Source organism: Actinia tenebrosa, unplaced genomic scaffold (assembly GCF_029948245.1).
Source record: "Actinia tenebrosa isolate PJP-AT-01 unplaced genomic scaffold, QUT_ActTen_1.0 PGA_scaffold13__45_contigs__length_12533684, whole genome shotgun sequence".
In the NCBI taxonomy this organism is placed as follows: domain Eukaryota; kingdom Metazoa; phylum Cnidaria; class Anthozoa; order Actiniaria; family Actiniidae; genus Actinia; species Actinia tenebrosa.
Genome location: NW_028292573.1, coordinates 10,918,114 through 10,941,367, shown reverse-complemented (window position 1 = coordinate 10,941,367; position 23,254 = coordinate 10,918,114). Strand labels below are relative to the sequence as shown.

The 23,254-nt window shown below is 35.2% G+C and overlaps 1 protein-coding gene and 1 long non-coding RNA gene across 2 annotated transcripts in view; one reads left to right on the top strand and one right to left on the bottom strand.

The window, feature by feature from the left end:
• The first annotated feature begins 6,128 nt into the window (after positions 1-6,128).
• Positions 6,129-23,254, top strand: part of LOC116293185 (protein scribble homolog) — a 41,224-nt gene continuing 24,098 nt past the window's right edge. The window contains exons 1-18 of the mRNA XM_031700584.2: positions 6,129-6,444; positions 6,521-6,638; positions 6,847-6,925; positions 12,053-12,142; positions 12,671-12,727; positions 13,969-14,032; positions 14,402-14,476; positions 14,823-14,967; positions 15,334-15,406; positions 15,918-15,963; positions 16,429-16,512; positions 16,786-16,901; positions 17,104-17,170; positions 17,763-17,862; positions 18,279-18,421; positions 18,794-18,916; positions 19,337-19,510; positions 20,030-20,243. Of these exons, the coding sequence (XP_031556444.2) occupies positions 6,286-6,444; positions 6,521-6,638; positions 6,847-6,925; positions 12,053-12,142; positions 12,671-12,727; positions 13,969-14,032; positions 14,402-14,476; positions 14,823-14,967; positions 15,334-15,406; positions 15,918-15,963; positions 16,429-16,512; positions 16,786-16,901; positions 17,104-17,170; positions 17,763-17,862; positions 18,279-18,421; positions 18,794-18,916; positions 19,337-19,510; positions 20,030-20,243 (1,927 nt within the window). The 5' untranslated portion in view covers positions 6,129-6,285. The remainder of the gene's footprint in view (positions 6,445-6,520; positions 6,639-6,846; positions 6,926-12,052; positions 12,143-12,670; positions 12,728-13,968; positions 14,033-14,401; positions 14,477-14,822; positions 14,968-15,333; positions 15,407-15,917; positions 15,964-16,428; positions 16,513-16,785; positions 16,902-17,103; positions 17,171-17,762; positions 17,863-18,278; positions 18,422-18,793; positions 18,917-19,336; positions 19,511-20,029; positions 20,244-23,254) is intronic.
• Positions 16,813-17,917, bottom strand: LOC116293187 (uncharacterized). The gene is made up of 3 exons (XR_004196784.2): positions 17,825-17,917; positions 17,029-17,155; positions 16,813-16,908 (listed from the first exon to the last, which is right to left on the bottom strand). It is a non-coding gene; the product is annotated as an uncharacterized LOC116293187 (long non-coding RNA).

The following is a 23,254-nucleotide window of genomic DNA, read 5'->3' as shown; positions in this document are numbered from 1 at the left end:
AGTCAAGGGAGAGACCTATTACTGACAAATCGTATTCCCGTAGAGGCTAGGACTGAATATAGAAAATAGGTATGGAACACTGACCATCTCTTAATAGCCCCTATGCCGGGTATTAAAGACTAACCTTTTAGTTTGATACAATTCAATTAAGACAATTTAAATCTACTTCTTACCTTGATCCAAAGGCATTGTCATTCCACTCACATGGTAAGTGCCGAGGCATACGAAAACCAAACAGACGACAAATGAGAACTGCATCTTCGAGGTTGTTCAAACTGTTGATCCTCTTTAATTCAAAGTCAAGATAACAGTGTTTCAAAAAGTTGAAACGTAGCTCATATAAGTACCTAATTACTTTGCATAGAAAGCACGGGCCTTATTACTGAACCGATATCATTGAACGTTGCTTAGCAGGGTGTTCCCCTTTTTTAAAGAATCCAATTATGGTCATTAACCAATTGCTCCATTGTTAAGTAATTAGACCTATACTAACCTCTTCTACTTTATAGTTGGTTTTGTTGTGTTCAATAAAAATTGTGTAGAAGTAGCGACTTACTAAAGCATTTAACTAAGAAATTCAGCGATAAAAAACTATATTTTAAAAACATCTTTTGATAAAAGACGACGTTTCGACGTTTACAATAAGAATAAGAATAAGAAAATACAAACTATATATAAATCATGAAACAATGAAAGCTAATTACGAAAAGAAGATATATGTACAAGAATAAAAGATAGTAACAATGATATAATTACATGAATAAAAGGGAAAGAAAAAGAAAAAAAAGTAATTAGACCTATACTCAGTAATCCTACGTTCTACAAGGAGGTTCATTACTGTAACCACTAAGTTGTTAGATGGGTTACTTACAACCCTGGCATAACCTATCAACCATGCAACTGATTAGCATTTAGCACACCAGCTTTATTTCAGCTGACACTATGGAGGGCAATTAACTAGAAAGCATAAGCTACTTTAATCGCCCTACACTTTTATTACCTAAAATAATATAATTTCCCTTATTTGTATTACAATATGTATTTGTATATTATATCCTGTAAATATATAACTGTATATAACAAAAGTGTAAATAAACAAGTTGAAGTTGAAGTTGAAGTTGAAGTTGTGTCGTACCAAAAAATCCAGAGATATCGAATCGTAATCATAATAATAATAATAATAATAACTTTATTTAAGTCTCTATCTTCTAGCCGGGCACAAGTACCCTACTAATCGGGGAGACTATAACATAATACTAGAAATGTAAATGATAATATAAACAGTAAATAAAATTTAAATTTAAATATAAATATAAATATAAATGTAAATTTAAATATAAATTTAAATATAAATATATATAAATATATAGGTAGATATAAGTCTATGAAATATAAATATAAATATGATTCCGTTAAAATAAATATTTAAAAAAATATATATATATATATATATATATACATATATATATATACATATATATATAAATATAGATATAGTTTCGATATTTGATGAACTCACTCAGTTCTCATAGTAAGAGTAAATAGATAGATTAATATGATTGAAGCGAGTGTTACTTTATCAGCTTGGTCAGGTCTGAAACTCTTATTCCTTTCTTAAATGCTTGAAGGGATGGCGATGATCTTAACGAAGTACTAAGCTTAGACCATAAGTGTGGTCCAAAATACCTTAGGCTATTTCTCCCATACTTTACAGTGCTATAGCTAGGCAATGAAAAGTCTATGTTCCTTAGATTATATTTATGCGTCGGTGATTTAAATAAGTCAATTAAAGTTCGTGGTAATAACTTATTTTCGATTTTGTACATGAAGATCACAATGTTCTGTAGTCTTCTGTTGTACAATGTGGTGAGCTTTGCTCTCTTCAATAGCTCTTCGTAGGGTGACTCATAGTCGCAGTATACAGCTCTCAGTCCTCTTTCGTTGATTCGCTCTAGTTTATTTTTGTCGCCTGCTTTGCAAAAGTGCCAGACTAGACTGCAGTAATCAAAGTGAGGTAGAATGGCTGACTTGTAAATCTGCAGTTTCGCGTGGATGGGTATTAATTTACGTAACCGTGTGAGGATTCCTATCTTCTTGCTTGTTGTAGAACAAATAGATGATATATGGTCTGTAAATATCAGTTCCTTGTCCAGGGTCACTCCTAGCAATTTAAATTTATCTTCCTGACTGATGTTAAAATTGCCTATAACAACGTTCCTTGCATCTTGTACGTGTTTGTCTCTGGTCATTACCATGGCTTTATATTTACTGATGTTGCCTTTCAAATAGTTCCGTCTGTACCAATCTGCGGTGTTACTACCATCCTGTTCTATAGAGTTAATAACCTCTTTCATTTCCTTGTGTGATGAGTAGAGTTGGTGGTCGTCTGCATACATTGAAAGTTGTGATTTTATTTCCTCATAGAACAGATCGTTTTGGAATATGTTCCAAAGGGCTGGTCCCAGTGCAGAACCCTTTGGACATCCTCTGTTTACTAATTTCCAGTCGCTAGTGTAGTTTCCAATTCTCACTCTGTTTTCCCTGTCTTCGAAGTATGATTTAAAGAGCTTGATGGAGTCGTTCGAGAGACCATAGGACTGTAATTTAGCTAGCAATAAAGGCGGGTACATGGAGTCGAAGGCCTTACTCATATCGGTTGATAAGACGGCTGCTGACTCATTGTTGTCTAATGACTGTTTCCAATTTAGAATAAGTTGATTTTTGAAGCACAGGAGATGCAACAAACAGCATATGTCAGTATGTATTGCAACAGTTTGGCATCACTGGGTATTGCATAACCACACGCAAAAGTGTGTTGAGCAATGGGCGTTGCCCACCACGACGATTAACACCTCGTGCTCAACATCAACACCAACGTTTTACGCATGCACACTTCATGTCGTGTTCCAACTGATTTTCCCAGTGATAAAGATCACTTTTCAGAGAGGCAGGCATTCAGTACCAACCACTCAAGACAAAGTCTATACTTCAGTGCAAAGGTAAATTATTAGATACTTGTAGTTGTAGAAACGAATGGTTCACCTTCCGACACTGTGTGTCTATTATAAACGGTTTCGGTTGATTCGATTCCTGGGACCAGGATAGAGTTTGTTTAATGTGTGGTTTTCTCCTCTGCCACGAGGGTTTTTCTCTGGTTTGTACCATTGTTTTCAACCCATTCGCAAAGATCAACGTGTAAGTTAGGGTTTGCGGAGGGAGGACAATTCGAACGACCTGGATATAGTGCTATAAATCCAAATTCTTATCCAGTGGATAAGTCGATGCTGTTATCCAATAAATCTATCCACTGGATAAAATTTATCTCCCTGATAGCCCTATCCATCCTTCGTACAACCGGGCCCTGGGGTAAAACTCTCGAATCAAGGGAAAGATAACTTGTCTTTTTTGAAAACCATAACGAACTAGTCGACCATCCAAACGTAAGCTTCCTTCAAAAATAACTATGTTGGACGGAACAAATATTTGTAGCCTCCCATTGCCATCCACAGCATTTTTCTCATACAAATCCTTCTAAAATTTTATATTTTCAATATGTCATTTGTCCTGGTGTTATGTTATGAGCTGAAACTTTGGGATCTTACTAATATCAAGGCGATCATTTCATTTCTGGGATTCATTTTGACACATTTACTCATTTAAAAGAAAGGGGCTATCAATCTATAATTCCACAGGAAGCCCATTTGTGTGTTTTTTTCATCTTTCGTGAGTCTAATAAGATGCAAGGCGTTGTCCTATTTCTTAAAATCTATTTAAGTTTGCTGCTGTCCATACCCATTGATCTAATTAGCCATTACTAATTGAGGACAAAACTAGATCGAGTTGGCATTGCAGTGCATTGTGGGGCTGTATTAGGGGACAAATTTCCAAGATGGCGTCTATTTCGTTCGCTTACTAAGAGATTCAATTATCCTTCATTACAGAGAAATACAAACGAATTGGTTGTAGTTGTACGTACAACTCCAAAAAGGTTTCAGGAGTCTACTATTTTGCCTACGGTGGATGTCCCAATGGCCAAGGATATAATGCTCGTCGTTGTGGTGCATTCATGGGTATTTGCTGCTATCGTAAACCAGTAGCCCCGCCGCCAACTAAACCACCAACTAAACCACCCACTAAACTGGGAGCATGCGAGTACACTATTCCACAATTATGATCAGTCAGTCTTAGACCTACAATCTCTTTCATGTAAAAGAATTTGCATAACAGTAACTGTGAAGTAATAAACAAAATCATTGATTATATTTCCCGTTTTGAGTATGAGGGCTTTGAACTGAACTGAACTTAGGCTGCGTTCATAATGTATGGCAGAGGGGGGGTGGCAGGTGAAAATTTGAAATGTCCAGAATAATTCTTAACACCCTCTTAAAAGTCATGCAAAAAAATACGATCAAAAAAATACCTAAGCAAGGCTTGTAGTTTCTTCCAAAAATTGTGCATCCCCCCATTTTTCTGATAAAAATTTGCCCATTCCCCTTTTTCCTACCAAAATTTTCCTGATCCCCCCTCAATTTCACCTGCCCCCCCCCCCCCCCCCCCCCCCCTCTGTCGTGTCTTAAAGTCTGTTAATTCATCGATCGCGCGCATAATTGACCATTTTAACAAACTAGTTAACAGGATTTGACCACTTTTGCTGATTGGTCGAATTGGAAAGTAAGGTAGCCAATGCAAATTGGTAAATTGGCTCTAATTAAATTCTTGTCGTCTTTTTTGTGGTCAGATTAAGGAGGTTCCACTTCATTACTGTAACCACTAAGTTGTTAGATGGGTACTTACAACCCTGACATAATCTATCAACCATGCAACTTGATTAGCACTTAGCACACCAGCTTTATTTCAACAGGGCGGGCCTTGAAAAACTGTGATTCAGGTCAGTAGGGGGGCACAAAATCTCTTCACAACGAATGATTACAAAAGAATAAATATTCATGAGATATTACTTATTGCTTTTCAGGGGGGAAACTGGGGGGGGGGGGGGGGGGCACGGGTCCCCCCGGTCCCTGTGGGCGCTACGGTCTTGCACCGTATCTGCTAATAATTCATCAGAGCACAGTCTGTCGTTAAACGGTAGTTCGTGGTTCTCGTGTCGCCGTTTCAAAGCTTTCTCAAAATTTCCAAAAAGGGGGTCAACCCGGGATTTTAACTAGGGTGTAGGGGGGGGGGGGGGTTCAAACTGGCGAAAAGAGCAAAAAAGGGACTGTCGTTTGGCGAACCCAAAAAGTCGGGGCTTCCATCTTCTATTACTCCAGTTTCCAGTTCTCTGTTGGTCAGGAGTTTCATTGTGCAGAATCTTCCAATGTGTTCCAGTCCAGGTCCGTCGGTAGTATTGTTGAAGTTTTGAATTCTTTACTTTACCGTTGGTATTTGTGAAGATATAAACACTGATACAATGCTAAGCCTGAGTTAATAAGTCTGTAATCAAGGAACACGGCGGTAGTTTGAAACTGGAACGGAAATGGTCTATTAGGGGATTTACATCACTCGAAAAATCAAGATGACTTCGGGGGTTGGTTCGTAGTTGTCATTTAGTGGGTTCGTTCGTGGTTATGTAGGGGGTCCAAATAAACGAATCTCCTGAAAGCCCCCCAGATCAACCCCTGCCTAGAGTAGTGACCCGGCACTTCGTTTCGTTTTGTTGGGTCCGTAGTGTAGGGAAGTTCCGATACAGAAATGGCCGCTTCGCTTTCCAACATTTATTCTTGGAAGTAAATTTATTACAAAACCAATGTAGAACCGAACAAAATATCCCATTATACGGCAGTTATACTAAAGATTGCTAGAAAACATAAAATGTCTGGTAAATTACCATTAAGAAGTAAGTACAATCTGTGTACATCGATCAATAACTTCTCATTTCCGGGGCTATTTCCGTAACGCTTCACTTACGATCGGCTATTTAAACCTCGGAAAAAATTTGTCACTAATTAAACACTCAATCACCCCTATTCAACTACGAATCCTAGAGAATTGTTTGTAATAACGATCTTTCAACGAATTCATTTGTGATGAAAAGGGAGAAAATAAGAAAAATAAGAAAACAAAAGAGATAGAAAAGGCGCGGATGGAAGGGTGGTTGCGAAGGATTATGGGTAGGTCGGCCATGACGCGTGACGTCACTGTTTGGCTTTCTCGTTCCTTGTCCCAAAACATTCACACTACAAGCACATGAAAAGCCCTGGGATTCCTAAATAACCTGCCGCCGGAACTCCAAAATACTCCATATAGCTAGTTTGGACATTGTACTAGTCGTTGTGCTGGGTTGAACCAATGTTTCGGTGCCTGCTTCCTTGGCGTTGCAACCGCCAAGTTGACTCACTTGATCGCAGTCACTGCAGCCTTAACTTCGTACCCGACGAAGTTTACCGGTATGAGCGATATTTGGAGGAGCTTTTTCTCGACGCTAACCAGATCAAAGACCTCCCTAGGGTAAGGCTGGATCTTCTGCTGTCCTTTTTAGGTCGTCCTGGAGGGAATCTAATTTATGGTTCACGTTTTTTTGCAGCCGTTTTTCAGGTTGTACAACATCAAGCGGTTGGGCATAAGCGACAATGAGATTGCTCGCCTACCTCCCGAGATCGGCAACTTGGCGAGTCTACAGGAGTTTGATATTAGTAGAAATGGTAAGCAAAATGACTATCGATAAGCCTGTTTGTTTTACTCTCCGAGAGAGGTAAAAAAACCTTTTGAATCGTTCATTATAGGGTGATTGATGAACCTTGTGATCAATGCTTCTGGCGTTTAACAACCTTGTTCGCTTGTTGATCTCATTTTCTTGAGTTTCCAACTGCAATGCTTCTTAACCCACTAAATATTTCCTCCTTTCTGCAGATATTTGCGATATACCAGAAAATATCAAGTACTGCAAGGCTCTAAAGTCTCTGGATCTAAGCGGAAACCCTATTTCCAAGTAAGACGTTGTTATCGTGCACTCGTAGTTGGGGTTCTCGTAATGATTTTGTGATGGATGGCTCGTTGAGTCGTACTGCAAGGAACGGCTCGATCGGCGCCAAATATTTAATCCTTTAGCTATGCATAACCTCAATCAAACCCTCTCCATCACAATCAGCTACCTTATTTATTGAAATAATTCGTTGACTAAGTTAACTTGATGGTTGTGATTGTGGTTTTGGTCGAGATACGCGCCCGAATTGTGTCACATCCGTATAAAGAATGCCCAAATAATCGCAATATTTCGAGCGTCCTAAATTTTCAGAAATTCTTTACCAACTGCTATAGGCATTTTATCGGATTTTCCTAGCATCGTTGTCCTGTATTAATCGGGTTTCGTTGATAAAATTAGTGGCAAATTTGCCTCAACAACGCCCATCGTTTCCAATCTCTACTAAATATCAGGAAATCTTCGCACTATCTTGTGCCAAATGGACGAAAACGTAAACCTATAAACGATAATTTTAGTTTTGACTTTTAGCATCCTACTGAAATATCTCAAGTGGATGGTTGAATCACTCCCAAGGAACCTCTAAACCTTGTTATATTAGACCTCGATTCTTCCATTTTTATATTATATATTTTTTTCTGACTAGTTCTTGATCTTTATTAGGCACACTAGACGAATGAAGTTGGTGTCATGTTTGTAAAGAAGTATAAGAACTTCAGTAATTATAAGCGCCAAACAAAGTAAACAATGTCTTTTTGAACCGTATTCTGTATCTTCGACTGTTTATGGTCAAGATGAAGAAATTTTTTAGGTTTTTAGCTCCTGTTTTCCACTCTTGACTTCAAATATAATTATTTTAAGATGCCGGTGTTAATTTACAACTTAGAATAACAACCCGAACATTGTTTCTTAGTTTAACTGGATTCCCTCTTCATATTTTATACCTTTTGCATGTTTGATTTTCTAGGCAGAATCAAATTTTATCAAAAGGATGGGATATTTGTTCAAATCAATCGTACTTTCGAACCTGGATTTTTTAATATTCGAATTTGCGTGACCTGATAATCAAGCGTTACAATAAACAAACCGTAAAATGCATATTTTTTGCTTTTATTTTCTAAAATAAGTGTGCAGGAATATTATTAACAATATTGACTAGTCTCAAATTCTCTGCATAGACCATATCTGCCATCCTTAGAATTTTTCAGAGATTTTACAATTCAAATTATTTGGATGTAATTTTGTAAGTAGCATTAACAGATCTGACGTGAAAACCTCTTAAAATTAAACTTAGGATTTCAAAACAGACCTAAAATGAAAAAACACCTTTGAATTTTATTTTGAGAATTTTAATTTGCAAGCTTTGGAGAATGGGGTTTTGGTTATTCTTGTGTGTATACATGCATGAAAGAATCTAAGTGTTATTAGAATAATGTCAATAATATAAGGGGGCAGAACATGCTTTTATTATAAGCTTAGTTATTTTTTCCTCAAATAATCACATTGGTATCTTATGCCTTTTAAGAAATATTTGCTAATTGTGCAAACAGAGATCATAACCCAAAAAAATTCAAAACTTCACATACTTTTCATATTTTTCTGTGATTTGAAAAAAAGACGAGGTTTAGATTTCTTCATTGATTTCTAAGATCTTTCTTTATTACTATTTCTTTAAATTCAAGTTTCAGAAATTTTTTAATTGATTAAAGAAATTTTATAAAAGTTTTCAAATGTTTGATTACTTAATTATATTAAATTCAACGTCATACAGTTATCATATATTATTAGTACAATTCTCCACAACTTTCATGATAACTAATATTCTTTCTTTTTTCTAGTATAGATCAGATTTTTCAAAAAACTTTTAAAAGTCTTGACATTTTATTTAAATTTAAGTATCCAATTGAAACTTATTATGTATTAATTATTCATCAAATATTGCCTTCATTTTAATCAACATACCATATATTATTAATATCCTCCTGCAAACAGAGATTTTAAAAATGTAGTATAAAGAGTTTATAGAAAACCTGTTTTAATGCTTTGATACTGTACATGTATCATGAAAGTTTGACTAGCCTCGACTGACTAGCCGCATGTTCACATGGAAACATAAAAGTGTTTTGAGAGGCTAGTCAGTCGCTAGTCAGTGCAGAACAAAAGCTGTTATTCAAACTGGTCACCATATTCCGATTCAGGATATTGAACAAGTGAAACAGATCTATGGTTAATGCTCCAAACTTAAAATCAACAATGGTGTAGCGATAGTTCATTCATATATCACCTCTCGGGTCTTTGGTTCATTTCCTGGACTCAGCATCACGTATGAGTAGAGTTTATTAGGTCTCTTCCTTGATTTGAGGGGTTTCTCCTGATTCTCTGGTTTTACTCCCTATGCAAAACCTAACAAGCTAAATTCCAAATTATTCTGTGAGTTAGCTGTGCTCTGACTTGGATCAGCCCAGAGGTTGTTTCAGGTTTGGATAAATTTTGGGCTGGGAAAAAGGTTAAAAGTTTTAATCTCAGTGGTCATGACGGAAATCCTTAGAAGCACTTTAGAAGTAGTTAATTTTCAGTGTATGACTACATGCTGATCTTTTGGAAAAGGAAATTTAGTCTAGTTGTACTTCAATTATATTAAATAACTGTCATGTGCCTGTAATAATAATTATTTAAAGAACAACTTCTGTATTGAATCGTTAAGTGGCTTAAAGGTCAGATAAAGGACTAGGGATGTGGTACAGTCTTCTTTCTAGGCAATTCTAAAATATATATTAATTACCGTATCCTAAGATACATGTAAATTTTTGAATATTAATTCCAAACTTATATTTTGTTAAAATAATGATAATCATAATTGCCTATCCTCTAAATATTGAACAGAAATCATGTTTTATTTTTGGTTTTTTATCAGATTTAATTCTGCATTCCTCATTTAATCCTATGTTGAGATAAGATTTCAGAAAGCATAAGTACTTAATCACTATTTTTTAAGACTAATGATCCTGTTGTTTTTATTTCTTCCTTTATCAAGAAATTTCCCTCTGATTAAATGCTAGCTAGCTATGTAGATAAAGAAATGAAATATGTATTTATAAATAGAGAAATGCTGATATCTTGGTCAAGAAGAATGTGGTGGAAGAGCCCCCCAGGGAAGTGATGGCTGTAAAAAATATTGCAAAAATATGATTATAGTTATGATTTATAGTGACGAGAAAAAGTATAATCACATTTTCTATCCTCACATTCTTTTATACACAGGCTTTTGCTGCCAAACAAGCTTTTACGTGTTTTATTCTTGTATGTAAATATTCTGTGTTTGTTTTCAAGATTCTATAGGCAATAGTTTTATCTTATTCAGTTGCTACTGCTCTGATCCTTGACTACAGACTCATTTGCTTAGGCTCAGTCTTGTATAAGAGCAAATTATTCGCAAACATCAACTTTAACACAAAGAATGTCTCACTTAAAAGATATGATGTTTTGAAATCCATGAACTCTTGGTATGAAAAACTAACTCATGAAAAAGTTTGAATAAATGAAATTGTTTTTGTTTTTACAAGTGATTCTTTAACCATCATATGCATGACATCTCTATCTTGGTCATAGACATAATTTTGAACCAATGAGTGTAGCTGTGAAAATGAAATATGTATCTTAAAACACTAAAACCACGGAAACATTTCATTTTGTATTTTTACAAAGGAAATCAAAATATTTCCTTATTTGTAGAGAAGCTTAATGGAAATGATCTATTGCCTTGTGGTCTTAACTATTTAGAGTGGATATGAAAATCCATAGATGGAAATAAATATATAACTTTGGTCATGCAATCAAAAAAATAAGTATGTTTCCTATTGCATGAGAAAAATAATTGGGGTCTGTAGGTCGGTTATTTTTACTGATACAAAAGTGGAAATGAGCTTACTGGGAATCCTGTGGTGCTTTGGGGATGAAAATAATATTAGGGTCGGCAAAAATCGGCAAGAAAATTAGGGTCGCTCATACAACAGGAAACACACTTATTTTTTTGTTTGGCCATAGCTCGAGGGCCTATTGTCGGGTTATTTTCCTATCATTTTTATGTTATTTTACTTTTTTAAGTTTATTCAGATACCTCAAAGCCTGACCATTTCTTTGAGTTATTGACTTACACTGTCAGGCAGAATGAAAAGAAAAGTTTAGTAAGGCATTAGCAAAAATGTCTTTATTTAGAATCAGTTTTTCTGTGTTCATAAAGAGCTTAGCCCTCAAGGGAAATTACAATTTACATCCACAGAAAAAATTTCATTTTTCCTGTAAATTTATTTGTCTATTTACTATCTTGAGGCTGAAAAACACAAACGGAACATGGCTTATCTATCTTAAAATAACATTTTATTAAATCTTGAATTCCCATTTCAGACATTATGTCAGCCATAAGAGTAATTTCCTTTCTTTAGAAGAACTTATTAGGAAATTAGCACTTTAATGTTTATATAACTGGAAAAGAAATCCTATCCAATTACGAATGATTAATGAGGAAAGCACAATATAAATTTTAATCTAGGAAAAGTTTGTTCATTGCCTACAGAATCATGCGCTCATTTGTATTCAATTTCAACAAGGATTTTTTTGGCTGATAACTATAGCTTCAATCTCAAAATTTTTAATTAAATATAAAATCATATTGCTATGGACACTTGATAAGTACATGCAAAAGTGTATATATGTATGTATAGAGTGCAAACAATATTAATCCGTGAAGCACTAATTACTAAATAGTACAAAATAGTGCTAATTAAACAATAGAAAACAATGGAATTTGCATGAAATTGTGCTATTTAGTATCACTAAAGTTTCACGGTTATATTGTTTGTACTCCATGTAATATACAATATCCAAGCTTGTCAGATCTGTGTGGGCCCCCCTCGTGTGCATACTAATACAAATTGTCTTATTCTTGAGAAGATAAATTTTTGCATTTTAAAGTAGAGAATTATTGTTATCACTCTTATATCATTTGTTTGGATACAGCTAATTTCATTTGGATTGTAAAAACAATGATAATAAGAGGAACCAAACTACGCTGTAATTAAATTTGTCAATTTTTATTAAAAACAAAAAAAGTAATGTTTTTTTCCCTTGCATGGCTAGGTTGCCAGATGGTTTTTCACAGCTGCAGAACCTGACCACTTTATGTCTGAATGATGTATCACTAATACGATTGCCTCCAGACATAGGAAGGTAAGAAAGGCTTAGTGTATACAGAGATTATCACATCTCAAGAGCTTGATATTGTTTTTATTCACCAGTTTCCATATGGTATTGCGAACACAAGCAAGAATGAGTGAATAAAAAGGATATCAGGCTCTTAACATGTAATAACTTGTTATTACATGAGCATTTTCACTCACGTGAGAAGGCAGCCATAAACATTAGAAACTTTCTGCACAGTATTTGCATAAAAATAGAGTTCAATTCCTGGAGGATAGAAAATGCATTGTTTTGGTACTCCATAAAGGCTGCTGTGACATCACGCGAAAACACTCTATTCTACATTTAGGGTCGATAAAATGACAAAATATACAATTTCCAGTTCACTGTGAATTACATGTTTGTAAGTGATGAGGGGATATCTAATGAGTGAGCACAGCAAATGAGTAAGATATTCTCAACACAAGAATCATGTAAAAGGTCAAATTTATGTTAATATTAAAACTGTTATGTAGGATAAGATTGATATTCATGCAATCATTCTTTTTTCCCCACCAGTTTGGTTGAGTTAACTGTCCTTGAAGCAAGAGAAAATTTAATCAAATTCCTACCAGTGTAAGTATCAAAATAATTAATAATAATAATAATTAAGCACCTTGAGCATAGGATAAGTGCACTATAGAAATAAAGTTTATTGTTTATTTATAATAATAATAATTATTATTATTATTATTATTATTTATTGTATCACTTGCTATCTGAATTCTCATTGGTCAAGAACCTACATATAATTCACCTTTTCGGCACTAGCTTGGATTGTGTTGCGGTCACCAAAAAGTTTGGACATCATTTTCAGATTCCCATACAAATTCACTGAGTTTTAAGAGAAAATTTATGTAGATTTCTTTAGTTAGCTCTCTCAATAGCAGTGAGAAAAGCTTCAATCAAGTTAGAAAAATGATCGTTTACTTGTATTTAGAGAACTAACTAAACATTAACCAAGTAAATAGTTCATTTAGAGTCGGTACATTTGTACGGAAATTCAAGAACAATGTCCGAACTTTTTGGTGACCGTAACACAATCTAAAATGATTTATACCCTGTGATGGCTAGTGCCGAAAAGGTGAATTCTAGCTATCAGCATGATGAAGCGATTTTTCAGAGGTCGATAGTTATCTGTAGGTAGTTATCTGCAAAAACAAGCCTGCATAGGTCAGTGGATGGCAGTTATCTGTAGATTATTTTTTAATTATATTATTTCGAAAATTTAAAAAAAAATTATTATAAAGTTTCTATCTTTGTATTATCAGTTAATCTATTTGAACAATGTACAATAAATCATTTATTGAATTCGTTTTTGATGATATCCGAAATTAACAAATTATGTCTCTGCAAATGTTATTGGCTTCGGGCAACGGCTTTGCCCAATAACACTAACCTTGACATTCATAATCCTGGACATCATCAAAACCTCGTCCAATAATTGTTTATTATTATTATTAAAAATTATAATTTTTTAATGAGAAAATTATGATCAACTAACACATTCTCTGATCATGAAATCCAGACATTGTGAACATTTTTTTAAAGAACAGTACTCCAGCTTTGCTTTTGAAAACTTAAGAATTTAGGGCGATTTTCAATCTCAGAAGAGATAAAAATGCTTTGCGTAGGAATATATCAGATGGGATCAGCAGAACATGAGGGAAGTGATAGGAAAAGCATTATGTATAGTGGAGTGCTTTCCATTAATTTTTTTGAGTATTTCCTCAGATATAAGCCAACATGTAGCTGATCTTCAAATTGTTGCTAAGTGAATTAATCCCTGACGGTTTTAGTTTCACTTTTGTTTTTAGTTCTTTAGCATTTCTGACCAAGCTTGAAAGACTGGATCTTGGCTGTAATGAGCTGGAAGAATTGGTAAGTAAAGATATGTCAAAATCTTTGGATTTTCTGGTCATTTTCTTGCTGGGGAATGTATTTATGCACTTATCGTCATCAGGAATGTCACACACTGTCACTCAAAGAGGGGATTTGGTGGTTTTGAGTGGGCTCATGTAATTGTGACAGCTAAGTTATGAGCCTTATCATAGAGGTTTTAGCACGACAACTCAGCACATCCTCAAATAGAAAACTGCTAAGTTCAGCAAAAGTTTCCTTTTTAAACGATTGAGAACAGCAAAAAGAAAGGCCTCTGTGGGTCATAAAAAAGTTGTGAAATTTTTGCAAGGTTTTGAGAATTCAATTATTTACGAATTAAAATATTTTATTGATTTTTTTCCCCTCCAGCCTGATGTCATAGGATCACTTCCCAGTTTAGCTGAGTTATGGCTGGACGGAAATCTGCTCAAGACCCTTCCACCTGTAAGTGTCTGCGTAATGAGCTTGAATCAAGTTATTGATAGATACATAGCTATGTGTTGCAAAATCTCATTAAATTTCCAAAAGGTGGACCATATGTAAAACTTGATTAAAAGCAAATGAAGGAATGTGTTTTTTTTTTAAGGGAAGCTGGGGCTTCAGAGGGGAGATTCATCAGTAAAAAAATGAACTTTTAACCTATTTTAAACCTCATTTTAGGGGGAGGGCAACCAACGTTTAAAAAACGTTTATTGCATATACTTCAGCCCCCAAAGTTGAAATAAAAATGAAAACCCTGATCATATATACTTTTAAATGAAACTAAATGAAAGATGATTTGATCATTTAGGAAATTGGAAATCTGAAGAAGCTTCAAATCTTTGATGCATCTGAGAACAAAATTGAGTACATGCCAGATGAGATATCTTTTTGTGCTGCCCTGACTGATCTACATCTGTCGCAGAATTTTCTGGAGGATTTACCAGATACAATAGGTATAACAACATCTTATACAATCAATATAAACAAACTTTAGGATGTGAGGGTTTCAAGAAAATTCAAATTCAAAAGAAATATCACATATGCCATTGAGAAAAAGTGTCTTTTTTTAGTATTTTCCAATGACTTTGCATCCTATATAATCATTTTTGAAGGTGTCAATGATAGAAAGAGATATTTTCAAAATAGTTTAAAAAAATTGATTGAAATATATTTGCCCTATCATTTTCTTGTATTCAGATCTTTTTCCCTCATCAGCTATTGGCTAAATAGCCCTCTCAGCTGCACTATAATTTCAATTGTTTTTTCTCTTCTCTTTATTATTACTATTTTTGTTAAATTGTATTTATTTTTATTTTTAGGAAAGTTGAAAAAGCTCCAGATGTTGAAAGTTGATCAAAATCGCCTGATCGTTCTCACTCCAGCTATTGGAGGGTAATGTACAGTTATTGCTATTTTTCAAATTCTCCATAATAGGGTGTTTGCAAGATGGTGACACTTTACTCTCACCACCAAAATGCTTGGTAAATTTCCCATCTTATTCAAATTTGTATTTCTCCTCACAAAAATGCTGTAGGCAATTAGTGCTAATTAACTGAGCGAAAAAGTGTGTAAGGGATTTTCATAGTTGTAGTTAATGATGTCAGAATGAAAATGCGAATGTCATATACATTGCAGTTTCAGGGGTTAACCAGAAGAAAGATGCAGCCTAATTACTAATCATAAGATGTTTTAAATGATTATTGTGAAAATTTTTTTTTGAGTTATTACATAATTTTGATGTTGTGAATGCACAAAATTAACTTGAGGAGGTGAACTGATGAACTGATGATGTGCCATGACATGATGATTCACTTGCTCATCATTTTTTTAGTCGGTCAGTCGGTCGGTCAGTCAGTCAGTCGGTCAGTCAGTTGTTTGACATACAATGTTTTTTCCTTTCCAGGGCCATTAGCATGCAGGAATTGATTTTAACAGAAAATCTTTTAGAGGTAAATAATTCAATTATATTGTGTTTTTAATTAAACAATATCACAGTTTATTATCTAAAAATATGCTAATTTTTAAAGACGATACATACATTTACACTTATAATACACTTGACAAAATTATTCAATTCTGATTGGACAAGAGGAGTACAATTAAATTCTAAGTTGTTCTCTGTAGAGTCCCAATGGAGCTGTTCAATTTTTTTGAGTGCATTATAAACAAAAAATCGCACGATCTTCTCATATGATTCAAAATTTATACTCGTGATGTTTTGAAAGTTCTCAAATTGACCTAAAGGCTTGTCCAAGTTTGAAAACTTTAAATATATATCACTCATACCTACAGCTGTATAAATTCCAAATTGTACTCAAGATTGTGAGATTTTCTATACTAATTTTTGTGTCTAGTTATGCCTTCCTTAAGATTTCCCATTTATTTATTTAATTCTCATTTCTAATTATTCCCAGGAATTGCCATCAACAATTGGCAAACTACACAAGTTGTCTCTTTTAAATGTAGATAGAAATCGTCTTAATTCGGTCCCAGTTGAGGTGAGTTGCAGCAATCCCATGACATTGGTGTGACAGTGTTTGCGCCATGCTTATGCCATGTTCCAGGTATTTGATTGGATGGAGAGTAATGTGATTGGTCTGGCGTATGCCTTGCCTTGTCACAACTGTGTTCGTGCCGTGAGCTTTTCACAGTCATATGAATACTGCTCTAACTTCAGAGTGACAGGGGAAAAATCACTGCTTTATGTCACCAAAACTTGTGGTCTTTTTGTGCCCTATATATTAAGTTCTTTATTGTTTGTTCTCTTTTAGATTGGAAACTGCAATAAACTAAGTGTCTTGTCGGTTCGGGATAATTTAATTCAACTTCTTCCTACTGAAATTGGAAACTGTCGCAACCTTCATGTATTAGATGTGTCAGGAAACAGGTATAAACTGAAAAACATAAAATAATATAATTTTTAATTTAATTTTATATCGGAGGGGTGAAAAAGAACCACTGATGACAAAAAGAAACCCTGGCAGTGACCACCCTCACTGCTTACACATACTAACCACAATGTCTGTCTAACCCATTCTTTATTTGGTTTTGGTTGTTTGTTCCTCTAATTATTGTTTCCCTGCTTCTAGACTTGAATGCCTGCCATTGACAGTTGGTACACTTCCTCTCAGTGCCCTGTGGCTGTCAGAAAACCAGGTAAAGATGATGTATAATCTAGTTACAGCTTGTTAGATGCAGACAATGAGTATGTATCTATATGTACTGTATTGGGTGATGCTGTTGGTTAATACCTTACCAACGCAACACCATCCAAAACGGTAACTGGAAGAACGCATAAATTGTTTAAGATGATATATAATCTAGTTAGGGATGGACCAGTAGATAGTTGATGGAGGGGGGGGGGGGGGTGTGTAAATCCCCAAAAGAATATCAAGCAAGCACTTGAATCTCAAAAAAAAGCCTCTTCTCCTAGAAGAAAAATATCTAACTGTACGCAAAAAAAATACCTTCAAGGGTTGAGCCAAAAAAATAAATATGCAACCAAAATTCCTGCAACCCCCCATCAATTATCTAATGGTCCATCCCTTACAACTCATTAGATGTCGGCAATGGGTTATTGAATTTGGTATCAAACAGCACTGTAAGGAATAAAGCAGTCAGCTAATGGCCACACCAACACGACATTATCCACCATAGGAACCAAAAAACTTGCATTAGTTATTAAGCAACTAGATATGTTTTTCAAAAATATAGATTTTACTAGGTTTTGACTGATTTTGTTGTGTAGTCTCAACCAGTACTCAAGCTGCAGACTGAGGATGACGAGATGACTAACAACAAGGTACTCACTTGCTTCTTGTTGCCTCAACAAGGAATGGGCAGTCTAGGTAGGTGGCTTTCTTAATAGCTGTGATAGATCTCGCTTTATGATCATTTGGTAGCGCGTGCTTTATGAGGGCACACTGTAATGCGTGCGCATATTTCATTTCGTCATTCGTATGATGTGTGTAGATATAAATCGCGGGGGGGAATGGCAGAACACTCTAGAAGTGTTTAGAAATAGTCTGCCACGCATTATTTTTCTCTTTACAATTTTCTTGTGTTGTTCCAACCCCTGGGGTGCTTTATAACTGCACATAGCACACGCGCACCTCTCGCGTGCTTTATAACTACACACAGCACACGCGCGCGTGTTTTCTATTTCTTCAAACACAGTGTGCATGAGTTTGTACAGCTTCGCTTCTGTTATTTACTCAGTGGTCAAAGCAGTCATTTATTTCCTCGCTTTTCCCTCTGAAAACAGAAATGTTAACGAACGATCTCAGTCATGGATTTGCCATGGATAACCTAATGATGGACAACCGAAATGAAGAAGAGGAAGAGTACATACCCAAGGAAGGGGGAATCCATTTTGTTGATGATTTGCCTGGGTATCACGACAGAGAGGTAAGGAAGATAATGAGTGACATGCGAAGTGTTGACTCTCTCAACGTTGTGTAGTCCATGCCTTGGGTCGCTTGTTCAACTCCCCACTAATAATTTTTAATAATGATTTTATTACTTATATAGCGCAAAAATTCATTAAAATATATGATCTAATGCGGTTAAGAATATCTAAGTTCAGGTTGTTTGATTTGTAAGTGTTGTTCTCTCCCTTGCCACGAGGGTTTTTTACGGGTTTTCTGGTTTTCTTCCATCCTTAAATATCAACATGTTAGCTGAGTGTTGTGTCTTGTACGCTTATCCGTGGTGGGTTAAGAGTCACCACTCCCGCCAAATTGCAAAAATAAAATAAAATTAAAAATTTTGATTTTCTAGACTTCTCAGTTCATTCGTCATGATACGCCAAGATTCAAAGACCTAAAGGCCAGGCATCCTAAGATGGTGATCCATAAGACGCATCCCGCACAAGATGGAGTCGTCAGACATAGATCATTAACGGTACGTCCCCAAGGTTTAAAGATAGGAAACCGTTTGCCGGTGGATTAATTGTGACAGAATGTATTGGTTTGTCACTGCATTCTGAGAATGTGATCTTTGAGACTTATTAAGATGATTGATACCAAGCATTCGAATACTCACTAGTGTATAGCACATGACGGGCAGTCTTTGCCCTACTTGTAATGAAATTCATTCTATTGATTGATGACGCGAATAAAACATTCTCTGATTGATAGTACATTAATGTGGAGTTTGGTTGAGATTCACGAGATTGATTCAGCTGATCGTTTCCAAGCATTCGAATATTCTGGTGTATAGCACATGACGGGCAGTGTTTGTCGATGTTTGTCTGTCTGATAAATTGTTCCAAAAGCTCTGAGTGTGCTATTATTCATAATTCTTTGTCTGTTTGTATTGAAGGACGAAGAGAGCGTGTCTGATACAGAATCAGCTAGACACAAGAAGCTGAGCTTTGAAGATAAGGTTGCAACAGTCGAGGAGAACCACAACGTGGAAGAGTTTGAAACCCCCAGAAGAGGCGTTGGGTTTGCAGATGCCGAAGAAGAAAACGAACAGGAAGTTTCACCCGAACAGGTTTGTCACGCTTTATTGATGTCACGAATTCCAGACGTCGCGTGACTGAAAAGTCACGGCATAAAAGAAAGGTCACGATATGGAAATCCCGGTGTGATATCCGTTGACATGATCACGGGGCGTGATATTTCTGGTTTTCTGGTCACGCCAAGTCTGCTTGCGTTTTGACATTGAAACTAAACGCCATTTAGGGTAGTTTTGCCAACTCATTTTTTCATTAATCTGTAACGATTTGTCACATATTGTCAAGATATTAACTGTCAGGCGTCTTTCAAGTTAGATCTTTTTGCTTTTTTGTCACTTCAAAACATGTTTTATGCTTGAAATGATGGCTAGAAATTTTTGATTTTTTGAATCTTTAATCACGGGATTTTCTTTTCTTAGTACAGAATCGTATCTCAAACAAATTCGTCCGATGCCCCCCTCCCCCTCCCCCTCCCCCGCTCCCGCTCCCCCCTCCCCTCTCCCCGCTCCCCCAACTACCACCAATCATTAACAAACTTTTTTTGAACTATTCAGGATGAATCAGACGAAGACCATGAGCACAAAGTAAGAATAGAAGGCGAAGAACATCCTGAGAGACACGACAGGTTGAGAAGAAGAGACACGCCCCATTACCTCAAAGATAAAAGAATCAACCTAAAGGGAGATGAAGAGGACAAGGTTAAAGAGATACTCGCTAGAGCAAGTGAAGATGGAGCAACAAGTGAAGAAGGCGAGAATGAGAATGAAGGTAAGGGACAGAAGGTGGAGTGAGGGAACTTACAGTGTGTTATGCGTTGGGTAGGGGGTATGGGTAGTTAGGGTGGGTGGGGTGGGAGTTCTGAGAGCAAAACTCAAGTAAATGTGTGTACCTTGACGTCAAAGCAGCTCAATTTGGAGGACAGAACAAAAACATTTCAATCTCATGAGAATTGGAAACCTATTGTTACGTCCTCCAAACTGAGATGCATTTCGACGTGCTGCAAGGCGTCTATATGTGGGGGAGGATGTAGTAGATGTGGGACGAAATGTAATAGATGCTAGATAGTAGGTTGATGTTGAAAAAGGAAAAGCGGATAAATAGAGTTGCCAAAGATAAAAAGATAATGATTATTATTGTTTCATTAGAAACACCGACGCAGCTCACACTAGTTTTTAGCTAGTTATATCTTCTAAAGATAAAAAGAGAAAGTTTAGTAGTGATAGTTCGTCTGGAGAATGTAGCATTGCCGTTTAATGTTATGGTAATGACAAAATTCATAAGTCAGTTAAAAGTAACTCCTGTTTTTACCATACACACACATTTAAATCTCATTTAAATAGTTAATATGTTATTTATATGGCGGTTTTCGAAGATTAGGAAAGACGAAGAAAACAACTGATAAAGATATGATTTTTGGCAAGGAAAATTGCCCTTAACCTTGAATCTGTGCAGATATCTTCAAGTTAACAGTGAATTAATGCGAACTGACTTTACGAGTTTCTACTTGTCTGTTTTTATATCTATTTTATAAATTTTTACTTGAGTTTGAGATATGCGATTAATTCAAAGAATATTTACAGAAGCAGGTTTTTGATGCCCAATTGATTTTTGAATTTTAGCTACTATTCAGGGTTTTTTTTTTTTTTTTTTTTTTTGAGTCTATCCTCTTTCCTCGTTGTCATTGAATAATGACTGCTTGATTAATTCAAGATTTGAGGCTAATAAATAATTCAAAGCGTATCCCGAAACATGTCAGAGAGTTAGCCAAGATAGAACCATCAACCTTTCCAGCATTCAGGCTATCACGTTCAGCTAAGTCAACGTTCAAATCAACGCCATTAAACGCCATTAAATATATCTTGGACGAAGCTAGACGATGACTGTTGTCGCTTTGGTCGGTACATACGGACCTTTTACGGTGTATTGGACAGGTAAATGCTACAAATTTGCATCTGTTCATAAATTGCTACAAAACCTATATTATTGCTGTCTGAAAATGCAATTAGAATCCTAAATATTGTTTAAATTCTCCTTTATTGTTTGGACTGAATGTCGTTTTGGAAAATCCTCGCTTTCTGGTCTGACATTGAACCTGATCTCAAAAAAACGTTTGAGTACATTTGTTATGTTGTTATTTTCCCCTTCTACTACCTGTAGTTTACCTTTAAATATAAAATGTCATTCTGAGAATAGCATTAATCGAGATAACAAAATGATGCAGAACGTCTGTGCCTTCAGCTATGCTTTAATTTTCAAATTTATTCCTGATAAGGTTTCGGTCAATTTTTTAATCGAAAAAAACGTTTACACGGCTAAGATTAATTTTTTTTAAACCTTCAGTTTAAAGAGAAATTTCATTTTAATTTTCTGACGTTTTTGAGCTCAGTTTAAAAAAGAAAGTGAGGGAATAAGATGTAGTGTCTTTTCAAGCACCAAAGATAAATATTTGGCGTTTCAGAAGATTAGATTCTCATCCTTTAGTGTCAAAAATCAGTGTACTTGTATAAACCAGCTCAGTCATTCGAGTTAAAAACTACATATAAAGACGAGTATGGTGAACTAAAACCTGCCTAAGCTTTGTTTTATTATTTTTATGGTCTTCCAAAGGCTTTCTTTAGTTTTTTACTTATTATTTTTAGCTTCTTTGAAGTCAAAGTCCGGTTATGATTCTGGCTTTTTCTTACAGTAAATATTCCACCATTGTTGTGTTGACGTCTCGCTGTTTCTCGATATTCATTCTTCTCAATATGAATATCGTTTATGGTATCTAGTGTTTTTCTAGATACTTAAAGGCCTGACTAAACTGCCATTTTTCCTACCTGTAAAGTGTAAACATATGAAGAAAAATACTTCTTTTTTTCGCTAAGTATCTTGAGGAAAAAAAAGCGGCTAGTTGCATTGACAAGTGAAGGACATGTTGCTAGAGTCGCTTCTTTCAATTTTTATGTTCTTACTCGTCTCTCAATCTTCAGCTTAGTTTAAGACAAGTTTTGATAAAAAACAAGATAAAATTTTCAAATATTTTCAAAAACCCTCGGCTTAGACGAAACCTCGAGGGATGAATATTTACGAAGTCTTAGGATTATTATAAACCTCGTAAAGATTTTCCATAAACCTTGGCTTAAAACCACAGACTTCAAAACAAAATGGTGGTCTTCTTCAATACTGGTTGCTAAGTCATAATAAGCACCATAGTTTTAAGAACAAAAGATATTCATAGGAAACTTCAAAATAACACGACTTTGGTTTGGACGCCATGTTTTAGAAACCTTCTGGTCGCGTAGATATCTGAGCTTTTTTCTAAATGTTCTTGAAATGTTCTTAATATAAAAATTATATAAAAGAAAACTGTTAGTAGCGTTTGTAGAGATTTAAATCACTCATAATATTCGCGATTTTTGTCAACCTTTTTTATTTAAGTCATATAAAACTACCTATTATCTAACAGAACTTCGTATCCTAAAGTATCATAAATTATATTCGTTTATAAATATGCAGTAGGGTCGTCTGATTGTGCTGAAGTGCCATTTTTTTCCATTTCCTAGTTTGACCAGCATGTTTCTATCTTTCTTTCTTCAAAATCCAATTTCGTTCTATTTGTTTTTGCTATCTCACAGTCAGTTTTCTACTGATCTAGACCGCTAGTTTTTGTTTTTTATCTGCATTATTCATTTCAATTTTTTGTTGATTTTTTTTCACACGAAGTTAGTTGGGAAGGTGTAATTTCGTTATTTAATACTTTATTTCTTTTCTTCTTATGTGATAAGTAGAAACGTTTT